A 13629-nucleotide genomic window follows, 5' to 3' on the forward strand; every position below is an offset into this window, starting at 1 on the left:
TCCAAAGATTCAGTCTGAGTGACCATAACATATAGTAGCAGAATTAGACCATTTGGCCCATTGAGTCTGCTCCACCATTCATTCCTGACTTAAATGTTTCTCAAACCTATTTTTCTACCTTCTCCCTCTAATCCTCGTTTCCTTTACCAATCAAGTAACTATCCATGTCTGTCTTAAAGACACTCAATGACTTGACCTCCATAACCCTCTGCAGCAATGAATTTCACAGATTCATCACCCTCTGGCTGAAGAAATTCCTCCTCATCTCAGTTCTAAATCGTTTGTCCCTTCACTCTGAAGCTGTGCTCTCAGGTCTTAATCTCTCCTACTGATGGTAACATCTTACCAGCGTCCACTCTGTCCAGGCCTCTCAGGATCCGACAAGTTCCATTCAGTGAACATGAGTACAGCTACCTGGGCGAGAGTGGGGGAGATGTCTAATTGTGTTCAGTTGTGTCCAGAGGCAACCGCGAGCACTCGGGAGCTGACGTGATCTGCAATGATGGCTCAACGATCTACGCTCCATTCACTGGGAGGCTGATAGGACGGGCCAATCCTTATGGCAACGGCAATGAGATTGACAATGGAGTGTTGTTGCAGGGATCAGGTGAGACACAGACGGAGATGAGGAGTGGGAGAGGACTGTGTCTCACAAAGTGCCCTCCCCATTTCTGTTCCTTTTTAAATCTGCCGTCCCTTACTCCAAAACTGAGACCTCCCGAACTAGATTTCCCCACATGAGGAAACATCCTCTCTACGTCTTTTTGTCAATCCCCTTTAGCGTCTAACATGCCTCAATGAGATCTCCTCTTATTCTTCCAAACTCCAGACAGTTTAGACGTAAACTATGCACTCTCTCTCCATCAGACAAAGCCCTCATCTCTGCAATTAAACCAGTGAACCTTCTCTTAATAGCTCAAAAGCAATTACAGTCTTGATACACTCTGACCTCAGCCTTATTATGAGCTTTCTGTTTACCATTTTTATTTCTTTCATCAATTGTAGACACAACGCAATTCTATGACATTCCTACATTCAGCTCATAAATAGTTTGCATTGTCAAATTTATTCACTGAGCGTATTTTAAAGCAAAACTTCAGCTTGACCAGAGATTCTCTGACAGTCCAGTCCATTACTGCTGAGATACAGCAGGCACTCTAAACACACACACACACACACGCATACACACACACTGACACACACACACTCCCACTCACACACACACACAAACACACACTCACACTCAAACACAATCACGCACACACATACACACACACCCACACACACACCCAAACACACACAAACACACACACACACATTCACACTCACATAGTTTCCTGACCTTTCGCAATAAACTTTGACTCCCTGATTGATCACGTATCTATCTATCTCATCCTTAAATATACACAAAGACTCTGCCCCCACACTCTCTGGTACGAAGAATTCCAAAGAAGAAATTCCTCCTCATCCGAGTTTAAAATTGGCACCCTTTTATTCGGAGCCTGTGCCCTTTGGTACTGGACTATCCCATGAGTGGAAACATCCTAGAAGACCATAAGCTACAGGAGCAAAATAAGGACATTCGGCCCATCGAGTCTGCTCCACCACTCGATCATTGGGTTCTTAACTCTGATTTCCTGCCTTCTCCCTGTAACCCTTGATCCCACTCAGTAGTCAAAAGCCTGTCTACCTCTGTCTTAAAAACACTCAATGACTTGGCCTCCACAGCCTTTTGCAGCAATGAGTTCCACAGATTCACCACCCATTGGCTGAAGAAATTCCTCCTCATCTCAGTTCTTAACGGTCGTCCCTTCATTCTGAGGCTGTGCCCTTGGGTCCTAGTCTCTCCTACTGGTGGAACTATCTTCTCCACGTCCCCTCTATCCAAGCCTCTCAGTATTCAGATGATTTGGAGAGCGTACAGAAAAGGTTTATCAGGATGTTGCCTCGTATGAGGCATTTTAGCTGTGAAGAAAGATTAGACAGAAAGGGTTTGTTTTCACTGGAATGCAGGAGGTTGAATAGTGACCTGATGGAAGTTTATAAGACTGTGAATGCAGTGGATAAAATGGAAATTATGAGGCTCTTGCCAGGGGTGGAGGGGTCAATTATTAGGGGACACAGGTTCCAGGTGTGAGAGGGTGGAGTTTGAAAGGGATGTGTGAGGCATGTGTTTCACACAAAGGGTGGTGTGTGCCTGGAATGCGCTGCCAGAGGAGCTGGTGGAAGCAGACACAATAGCAACATTTAAGAAGCACCTGGACGAATACATGAATTGGAAGGGAATATGCATACAGGTTCTTTAAGTGAAGTCAGTTTTGGTATGGAAGGGCAAAATGTGACGGCGCAGGCTCGGAGGGCCGAAAGGCCTGTTCCTGTGCTGCAGTGTTCTTCTTTGTTCTATTCTGTCGGTTTCAGTAGATTCCCCTTCATCCTTTTCAACTCCACTGAACACACACCCAGAGTCCTCCATCGCTCCTCATACGACAAGTGTTTAATTCCCGGGATCATTCTTGTGAACCACTTCTGGAACCTCTCCAAGGCCAGAACACCCTTCCTTAGATAAAGGCCCCAAATCTGCTCATGATACTCCAAATTCAATTCTCTCAGCATTCTCTGAGACTTTGTCAAGGCCCATAAGAATCCTCTTGGGTAATATCTGCACATCTCTTTGACTCCAGGTTACTGTGTGAAGATTTTCTATGTCGCGCCTGATCGTTATTCGGGACCAATCTCAAAGGGCCAGGTGTTAGGGACGTTGCTGAATCTTCAAGATGTTTACCCAGGGATAATCTCCCATGTCCACATCCAGATGTGTGACAAGTCTGATCCCACGCCTTACCTGCTCTAGACGAGAAAGAGTGCCTGGAAAATTCCATAATTCCGATCTAATTCCAACTACTCATTGAGGCTGAACAATCGATGGTGGAGTTCGGGAAGAGGGGAATGGGCATTGTGTGGGGGAAATGGGGTTGGGGAGGTGGTACTGAATCACGAATAGATTTCCAGAATGCACCATGTGGGAGGGAGGGGGTAATTGTCTGGGATCTTCTCCTAGCCCCCTTTCGGTTTGGAATTTTACATCTACCCTCCGGAAGGAGGCAAACAAAGAAAAGGTAGGAGCAAAATCGGTTGTGAAGTGAGGTGGGGCAGTTGTGGGCACAGTGCCATCATTCAATGGCAAAGTGGATATAGACTACCCCCCACCCCAACTCTCATGTCAGATCATGCCCTCATGGACCTCTTCCAGGCTCCTCTTATTTTATCTCCATTCCTGAAGAAGGTGGGGCTTTACAAGCCCAAATATCACCAACAGAAGATGTCAACCATTCTGTGAATGTCCCACCTTCCCCCTCCCCAAAACCCTTTCAACATTATCCAGCTCACCTCCTGTTCTCTCCCAATAACACTCTTCCATCACCCCCTTCCCTCCCTCCTTCCATCCTCAGGGTCTGGCCTGCTTCCTTTCACCTTGAGTCCCATTGTTAACTTCTTCCACCCACCACCTCCACCATGTATCTGCTGCCCTTGTCCTTCAGGATGGTACAGGTTGTGGGTTTGTGAGTTCAGGGGGCCTTGGTAAGTTGCTGTCGCGCATCTTGTAGATAGTACCCATTGATGCTACTGAATGCTGCTGGTGGACAGACTGGTTGTTTGTGGATGTGGTGCCAATCAAACGGGCTGCTATGTATGATGTCAAGCTTCTTGAGTGTTATTGGACCTGCACCCATCCAGGCAAGTAGGAAGTATTCCATCTCCCCCAACACTTGGGCTCCGTTCAGTTGGACCAAACCGATCCTGAATCCCAGGGAAGCCAGTCTCCTCAGACTGGATCCAGAATGAATGGACCCAGAGGCTGCCAGGAGGGTGAGGTATAATGAAGGTCACATGGATTGAGTAGATATGTCGCAGGTACGCCCATTTCCAATGGGAAAACCCTCCAAGGATCCATGAGCAACTCGAACAATAGCTCAGTCCGTCCTTAACCAGAGCTTGATGCTTCTCTTTTGTGCTTTGAATGACAAATAAAGGAATGAAACGCTGTAAACATTTACCTGCCCTCCGTCTCGCTCCTTGACCTTTTGTGGCGAAGTGTTCTGAGTGCACCTCTCAGTTTTGCGTCAAGAGTTTTGTCTGAATTCCTGAATCCACAGTACAGAGGCACATTGGACAATTCAGTGTCGGGAAGATAGTCGGGAATTGGCAATGTTTGGGAAAATAGTCAGGGGAAGACGGATATTGGAATGGCTAGCCCCACTCCCCCCAACTCCCTTCCCCACACACACATTCAGAGAGAGTGCAACAGTGGATTACCAGACTGATTCCTGGGATGGCAGGACTGATGTCTGAAGGGAGACTGGATCAGGTAGGATTACATTAGTTGATTTTAAAAGATTGAGGGAAGAGGATCTTATAGAAACTGATAAAATTCCAAAAAAATAAACACAGGAGCAATGATCTTGATGACGAAGTAATCCAGAACCATGGGGTCACAGTCAGAAAATACATAGTAGACAAATTCGGACTGAGATAAGGAGAAATGGCTTCGCGCAGAGAGTGGAGAGCTTTTTGGAATTCTCTGCCACAGAAAACAGCTGAGTCCAGAACATTGAATGTTTGAAGATGGACTTGTATATAGTTTCTGGGGATAAAGTGATCAAAGGGTGTGGGGGAGATAGCCTGAATGATAGGGGACTGTGTTGGATGATCAGCAATGATCATATTAAATGTGGAATGGCCTCCACCTGCCGCTATTTTCTATGTGTCTAGGATTTCTGTAAGGGTTTAAGGTGGACAGTAACACAATCCTAATCTGTCTTTGCACAGTCACAAGGAATTGTCCAATCAGAAAGAGGCTCTTCGGCCCATTGTGGCAGTACTGGCTCCTTGTGAAAGAAATGGTCTCATTGACCCGTCAACTTCCTCTCATTCAAATACATCTCTGAGCTCCCTTTGCAATGCTGCTATAAAACGGTTAAAGTGGCATTTGGCGCGCTTGGCTTCATTGCTCAGACCATTGAGTAAAGGAAATGGTAAGTCATGTTGAGGTTGTACAGGACATGGGTGAGTACATTTCAGGACCAGTATGTCCAGTTCTAGTCACCCTCCTATAGGAAGGATATTATTCAACTAGAGAGGGCGCATAAAGAATTTACAGCAATTTTACCAGGACTGGATGGTTTGAGCTATAAGGAGAGGCTGGATGGCTGGAAGTTTTACCTTTGGAGCACAAGATATTGAGGGGTGACCTTATAGAGGTTGTAAATTCACAAGGGGCATGCATAAATTAAAGAGCAAAGAGCAAATGACTTTTCCCCGGGGAGTGCAAAACTTGAGGTCATGATTTGAAGGTGAGAGGAAAAAAATTTAAAAGGGACCTGAGGGGCAACATTTTCAGAAAAGAAGGTGGTCCATCACCGGTCAGTGCATGAGCTGGAGAAGTCAACAATTGTGGTTGATTAAAAGATCAAGGAGGAGAAAGAAAGAATAATTCTTGTCTCTGTCCACGCAACAGAAATTAAGAGTCTTCTGGCTGCCAGCTCTCCATCCTTTGACTGAAAGCTTTTCAGGTTTCCCATACTTTCAAAATATTGACTGGAGTTGACCCGAAGGTCATGGGCATGCAGCAAAGGGGAATGTTGGTCATGAGCAGTGGGGGGTTGTTGTTGTTTAAGGATATCTGATGACTGATACCTCTCCCTGTCCAATATTGCGTTCACCAGCGAAACACTAACTGAGGCCACTACTGAGAAAACCATTGACCAACGAGGCTGCAATATTGACCTCCATCCCTTTGTTGACCTCCCCTTCAATGAGTAATCCCTGGGCCTTATCTCTTGACAGTGCACAAGGGCACTTTACTGTCTGAAGTAGAATGGTGCGGTTCCAGTGGCTTGGTTATGAGTTAAAAGACCGAACGCCACTTTAACCCACATCACAATTGGCCAGCTCTGGACTTTCCATATTCTACGTCCCTTCAAGAGCAGGTTGGACCAGTTTTTGACTTAGTCAATGGCAGGTCGACAGAACATGGCGGTTACAAAACAGATGGAGCCCACTGAGTCTTTGCTAGACCTCCCAAAGTCAATGTGGACCCATCTGAAGGGCAAAGGGGAAAGGAATTTATCTGATGACATTTCTCCAGCCATTTTATGCAACTTTGTTCGGCCTACTCAGCGGGGAGGTAAAGATTTGATACCATCCATGGCTGGGTGGGTCTGCAGTCATAGATAGGCCAGATTGTGTAATGACAGCAGTTTTCCTTCCCTGTAGAGTGAGCCATTCAGACCATCGATGAAGGTTTCTCAGGTCCCTTTTAAGTTTCTCCCTTCTCAACTTAAACCGACGATCTCTCGTTTTGAAACCCCCCAATATGTGGAAAAGACCTTTGCTAATCATTTTATTTATGCCCCTCATGATTTTATACACCTCTTTCAGGTCACCCATCAGCCTCCTACACTGCAGGGAAAATAGTCCCAGCCTATTCAGCGTCTCCTAAGAACTCAAAACCACCAGTCCAGGAATGGTCTTGTAGATCTTTTCTGCACCCCTTTCTAAAGTAGTATACCGTTGCTATAGCTGGGTGACCAGAACTGCAGACCGTACTCCATGATAGGCCTCACCAACATCCTATACGTGATGTCGCAACTCATGGTATGAGCAATGATGGCAAGCAAGCCAAAGCCTTTTTAACCACAAAGACTGTCTGTGGAATCACTTTCAAGGAACAATGTACCTGAACCCCTTGACAGTTTCTGGATCAGCAAGACTGTTTATCTTAATTCCTTCATGGAATGTGGATGTCGTTGCCTGGACCAGCATTTATTCCCCGTCTCCAGTGTGGGACTATGGGTGAATCTAGCTCCACCTCAATTCCAGGATGCACCCAGTCTGTTTGAATGGCCTGCTTCCGCAATGTGTAGACCACATTGGAGCCTGAGGTGATGGGGTTGAGCAAGTTGTCGGGATTTAAAATGTGTTCGCACAGGGCGCAACTTAGGAAAAGGCCATTGCATTTTTGAAAGGACAAGTTGACTTTTTTAAGGCAGGGAAAGAGAGGTGGGGTGGGTCTCTGGAGAGTAAGGGTCGAGGAAGTGGCACATTGTTGCGCAATTAGAGAAAAGAGTCATCGCCGATCCTTTGGGCCCAATGGCTGTTTCTGCTATTCTGCTCACAATGGGATGGGATGAAAAATCTCAGGCATGTCTATCAACTTGGTTTCTCCACCCAAAGTGCATTCATGCCTCGCAGTCATATTCCCAAGGTAGGAACAGGAAGGATGTTCTAACTGATTTCGTGCTTCAACCCAGCGAACAGGGGTGGTAGCTGTGCTGTAAAACCAGTTTTCCATTGATTTAAATTCTTTCATGGGATGTGGGTATTTTTAAAATACCAACCTGGTCAGGCATTGACAAACACACTTTGAGCACAGATGGGACTTGAACTCATGAGCTCCTGGTCCAGCAGTAGTAATGACACTGCTACTTCACCACAAGGTCGCCAGCTAGCAAGCTGAACAGCCTCTGGTGGGGAACCCTCCTTCCCAGATTCCTACTAAAACCACATATATTGTGGCTCGGCTCTCTGCCGGTTTTGGGATTTGATCATTGAACACAGCAACAGGACCTTCGATCCACCATGTCTGTGCCGTCTGTAATGCAGGTTTAAGTTGAACCTATCTGCCTGCACATGGTCCATTTCCCTTTATTCCCTGCCTGTTCGTGTGCATCTCTTAATGCCTCTTCAATGTTGGTATCAAATCTGCTTCTACCACCAGCCCAGGCACCTCCCACCCTCTGTGTAAAACATATCCTCGCACATTTCCTTTAAACTTTCCTCCTCACATCTTAAAATTACAACCCCAAGTATTAACATTTAACCCCCGGGAAAGACAGACTGACTCCCCACTCGATCCATTCCACTCATAATTTTATTTACTGCTATCAGGTCGCCCCTCAACATCCGTCACTACAGTAAAAACAATCCAACTTTATCCAACCTCTCCTTATAATTAATATACTCCAATCTAGGCAACATATTCGTGAACCTCTTCGGCACCCTCTCCAAAGCCTCCACATGTTTCCTATGGTGCGGCAAACAGAAGTGCACACAAATGTGGTTTGATCAACATCATAGGCACTTGCAACCTGACTTGCAAACTTTTATAATCAATGCCTCAATCAATGAAGGCATGCATGCCGTATGCCCTCTTTACCACCTTATCCACTTGTGTTGGCCCTTTCAGGGAGCTAAGGACTTGGACCCAAAGATCCCTCTGTATATCAGCACACCGAAGTGTCTTGCCCTTTACTGGATGCTTTCCTGTTACATTTGACCTCCCAAAATGCATCGCATCACACTTTCCCATGTCAAGCTCCTTTGGCCACTTCTTTGCCCAACTTTCTGACTGGTCTATATCCTTGAACCTGGAACATTTGCTCCAGAGGCAGGGACAATACCATGGCATCACAAGAACCCCTGGACCAGTTTTTCCTGCCTGTCTCCTGAAGGTGGCAATAGAAAGCAAAGTGGTGGGATTGCAGGGTTTATGTCAGGGTCTCACAACTGGCTCCCAAGGCTCTGTGTTGGGGAGGGTGGTGCTGGCCTCTGTGCCATCGTCAGGGATGTGGATCATTGTGCTTTGTGGGAGGAAGGCTCAAGATTCTGGGCTAGTGGGTGTAGGTTCTGGGGGCAGAGTGGGGGTCACTCAGACTAAAGTGAACTAGGGCCCCAGTGGTGAGCCATCTTCTTGAACTGCTACAGTCCGCCTGGGTTACACAGGCGTCTCTTCGTGAATGAGATGGGAATGATAAAGCTAGTCTCCATCATGGCGACTATCACACCATCATCGATGGTCTGAATGGCTCACTCACACCTTTCTGGAAGGAAATCTGCTGCAATTACCTGGTCTCGCCTACACGTGACTCCAGACCCACGCAGCGATGGAGACGGTGTTGAATCTTTATCTCCTTGCTGAGTAGGCCAAGCAAGGTTGTGTCAGAGCCACTGGAGAAATATCATCCAATAAGTTCATTTATGTTTCCCTTCAGACTGGTCCACATTGACTGTGGGAGGCCTAGCAACTGCGCACTGGGCTGAATGGCCTCCACCTGCCTTGTAACTGCTCTGTCCTGTTGATCTGCCATCAGTCAAGTCAAAAACTGGCCCAGCCTGCTCTTGAATGGACGTAGACTCTGGGAAGTCCAGAGCTGGCCACTCGTGCTGTGGGTCGAAGTGATGTTCTGTTTTACTTTAACATGTAATCAAGCCACTGGAACCGCGCCACTCTGCATCAGCCAGTAATGTGCCCTTGTGCTTCACAAGAATCAAGGCCCAGGGATTAATCATTGAAGGGGAAGTCAACAAAGGGAGGGAGGTCAATATTGCAGTCCCGTTGGTCATTAGCTTTCTCAGCTCGCTGGGTAACACAATGCTGAATGAGTTGGAAATATCAGTTATCAGATGTCCTTAAACAAACATAAAACTCCCTGCTCATGATCAACATTTCCCTTTGCCCATTAGTCCATGACCTTTGGGTCAACTCCAGTCAATGTTCTTAACGTGATGAAGACCTGATAATCGTTCAAAGGACGGAGAGCTGGCAGGTGGAAGACTCCGAACTCCCAATGCATTGACAGAGGCAGGTATTAATTCTTTCCCCCTTCTCCTTGAACTCTTGATCAACCACGATTGGTGACTCCTCCAGCCTCAGTGAATTGATCGGTGAGGGACCACTCTCTGTGCAAGAATGTTGCCCCTCAAGTCCCTTTTAAACCTTTCTCCTGTCACCTTCAAATTCTGGCCTCTAGTTTTGAACTCCCCTACACCGTGGAAAAGAAAATTGCTATTCACTTCATCTATGTCCCTCATGATTTTACAAACCTTGATTAGGTCACCCCTCAACAACTTATGCTCTAATGAAAAAATTCCCAGCCTGTCCAGCTTCTCCAGATCATTCAAACCTCGGGTCCCAGTAACATCCTTGTCAATGTTTTCTGCACCCTCTCCAATTTAATAATATCCTTTCTATAACAGGGTGACCAGTACTGGACACAGTGCACCACAAGTAGCTTCACCCATGGCCAGTACAACCTCAACATGACTTACCATTTCCTTTACTCAATAGTCTGAGCAATGAAGCCAAGTGTGCCAAATGCCACTTTGACCATTGAGTAGCAGTTTTCCAAATTAAACTCGGAGATATATTAGAATGAGAGGAAGTTGAAGGGGAAATGAGACCAACTCTTTCACAAGGAGTCAGTACGGTCATGATGGGCCAAAGAGCCTCCTTCTGATTGGACAATTCCTTGTGACAGTGCAAAGACAGATTGGAATTGTGTTCTGGTCTCCTTTAACTCCTCACAGGAATCCTATACATGTAGAAAATAGGAGCAGGAGGAGACCATTCTGCCATTAGTATGATCATCGCTGATCATACGACACAGTCCCCTGTTGTTCAGGCTATCTCCCCTACACCCTTTGTTTCCTTTAGTCACAGAAACGATACCCAACTCGCTCTTGAAACATTCAATATTTCGGCCTCAGCTGCTTTCTGTGGCAGGGAATTCCACAGACTCCCCCTCTCTGGGTGAAGCCGTTTCTCCTCACTTCTCTCGTTGTATCCTTAAACTGTGATCCTTGTTTCCAGACTCCCTGATCATTGGGAACACAGCTCCTGTGTTTGTTCTTCAGAAATTTTATTGGTTTCTGTAAGATCTCACTCCCTCATTCTTCTATGAAGTGGATATAATCCTAACTGATCCAGTCTGTCTTCATACATCAGTCCTACCATCCTAGGGTTCAGTCTGGTAATCCACCGCAGAACTCCCTCTGTAGCCAGAACATCCTTCCTCAGCGAGGGAGACCGAAACTGCTCACAATACTCCAGGTGTGGTCCCACCAATGCCCTGGACAATTGCAACAAGGCGTCCTTGCTCCTGTACTTGAATCCTTTCTCTCTGGGTTAATTCTAACCCCAAAGCCAACTCGATTGAGCTGTTCTGAGTATGGATAAATGTTGGAGCTGATGATTAGAGTACACATCTGATCACATCATGATTGAATCTCTCTCCCCATATATTCCAATATCAACATGCTGAAGGGACTTATCTTCCTGTTTCTCTTCTCTCAGGGTGAGTCACTTTATGCTGTATCTGGCGGAAGAGATACAGTAGAAATGATCAGCATAGAGCCATAGAGAAGTGCAGCACGGAAGCAGATACTTTGGTCCAACTCGTCCATGCCGAGCGGTTGCCCTAAATTATTTTGATCCTGTTTGCCAGCATTTCCCTCCAAACCCTACCTATTCATGAACCCATCCAAATGCCTTTTAAATGTTGTAACAGCCTCTACCACTTCCTCTGGCAGCTCGTTCTATACACACACCAACCTCTGTGTGAAAAGATGCCCCTCTGGTCCATTTTATATCTTTCCATCTCAACTCAAAATTAAGCCCTCGAGTTCTGAACTGTCCCACGCTGGAAAAAAGACCTTGGCTATTCACCTTCACCCCTCAGCCTCCAACCCTCCTGGGAAAATGGCCCGAGCTTATTCAACATCTCCCGAGAGCTCAAGTCCTCCAACCCTGACCACATCCTCGTAATTTTTTTCTGAACCCTTTCATGTTTCACAACATCCCTCCTACAGCAGGGAGACCAGAATAGAATGCTGTATTCCAAAAGTGGCCTAACCAAATGCTGTATAGCCGCAACATGACCTCCCAACTCCTACACTCAATGCACTCATCAATAATGGCAAATGTACCAAACACCATCTTCACTATCCTGTCTACCTGCGACACCACTTTCAAGAAACTATGAAGCTGCACTCCAAGGTCTCTTTGTTTGGCAACACTCCCCATGACATTCCCATTACTTGTTTCAGTCCTGCCCTGGTTTGCCTGACCAAAATGCAACATCTCACATTTTTCGAAATTATACTCCATCTGCCACTCCTCAGCCCATTGGCCCATCTGATCGAGGTCCCGCTGTACTCTGTGGTAAGCTTTTTGGCTGTCCACAACACCTCTAATTTTAGTGTCACCTGCAAACTTACAAACCTTACCTCCTGTATTCACATCACAGTGAATAGAGCGATCTATTCAAAATGTTCACAGGAACAGGCCAAAGTTTGGGATGTTCGAACATGCAGGAATTGAAAGAGGGGATTTCCATTTCCTGCTGAGGGTGTTATTTAACAGGGTTTGTCCCTGAGTAACTTCAGCCTCCTTCTCCCAATACCATCCGTGGATTGTTCCAGAATCTCAGCGTGTTATTTGCTGAATCACAACGCCCTGAGCTTCGGTCCTATTCCAGGATTTAAAGTGTAAACATCAAGCGAATAACAGGAATTACTCCTCCTTATTCTGGCTGTTCACCTTTGCTTCAATCAACATCAAGCACACAAGAATAATTTACACTGCTGTGGGAGCTTGCTGTGCACAAATAGGTGCCCATGTTCCAGACAAAAATAAAGTCTCCTTAAAAGTACCAGAGCTCTTTACGAGGCCTGAGCTTGCGATGATGGTGGTACTTCAGATGGAATCATCTCATCCTGCTGACTGCAATTCTCTGAACAGATGTTGTATGACTCAAATCTGTCTCTGAGCAGAATTCTGAAGGGCCACAGACAGATGGAGGAGAGTGTGGCTGTTACTGATGGTCCATATGACCTAAACCCCTTTAATGTAGACACAGTGCACCTGATCCAGGCACAAGGAAATATGGAGTGCATCTGCTGGCTCCACAACCTTTAATATAACACGCAGTCTGATCCCACACTCCTTGTCATTCCCTGCACCCACTAAAATCCCACCCAGTCTGATCCCACTCTCCCCATCACTCCCCCAGTAAAATCCCTCCTAGTCTGATCCCACATTCCCCCTCACTCCCTGCACCCATTAAAATCCCACCCAGTCTGACCTGACTTTCCCCCTCACTCCCTGCACCCATTAAAATACCACCCAGTCCAATCCTACTCTCCTGTTCTCATCCGACACACTTTCATCTCCCTTGATATCCACTCCCACACCTGCACGCACAGCACAAGGAATTAAAAGTGATTGCTTTATATTGTGCAGTCGTGACAGTCAATTTGTGGTAATTGCTCTGTCCCACAGTTGCAGTTGGTCGCTGGGGTAAACTGTGGGACCCACTAATCCAACAAACAGAGTGAGGGGGACAGATAGCTACGGCAGTGGAGCATATGGAGCACCCAGGTAAACGTTTGTGTTCCCATCAGTGACACATTCTAAACCCAGCTTCAACAAGAAATGGTGTGTGAGGATGGAGGATGGAGGCTGGAGTGGGTTACCGAAATAGGGAGTGGTGCAGGGGCTGCAGGGAGTTACAGAGATCGGGAGGTGTGTAGCAGCTGGAGGGGGTGACAGAGATAGAGAGGTGTGTAGGGGCCAGATGGGGTTACAGAGATAGGGAGGGGTGTTGGGGCTGGAGGGGTTTACAGAGGGCGGGGTGTAGAGTCTGCCGGAGGTTAGAGAAATAGGGAGGACAGTAGGGAGCTGGAAGAGGTTACAGAGATAGGGAGGGGTGTAGAGGATGGATGACATGACAGATGTAGGGAGTGTTGTAGGGGCTGGAGGTGGTAACAGAGATAGGGAGTGGTGTAGGGGCT

General features: G+C 46.6%; 1 protein-coding gene across 1 annotated transcript; it reads left to right on the forward strand.

The window, feature by feature from the left end:
* Positions 1-461: 461 nt before the first annotated feature.
* LOC125481902 (leukocyte cell-derived chemotaxin-2-like) lies at positions 462-4052 on the forward strand (the record flags this gene model as incomplete). The annotated part of the gene is made up of 2 exons (XM_048593844.1): positions 462-607; positions 2682-4052. Coding segments are annotated over 2 exons (316 nt in total), but the record flags the coding sequence as incomplete, so codon positions are not given.
* Positions 4053-13629: the final 9577 nt, after the last annotated feature.

The sequence above is a fragment of the Rhincodon typus genome, unplaced genomic scaffold, assembly GCF_021869965.1.
Source record: "Rhincodon typus isolate 14 unplaced genomic scaffold, sRhiTyp1.1 hic_rhity00004203, whole genome shotgun sequence".
Classification (NCBI taxonomy): Eukaryota; Metazoa; Chordata; class Chondrichthyes; order Orectolobiformes; family Rhincodontidae; genus Rhincodon; species Rhincodon typus.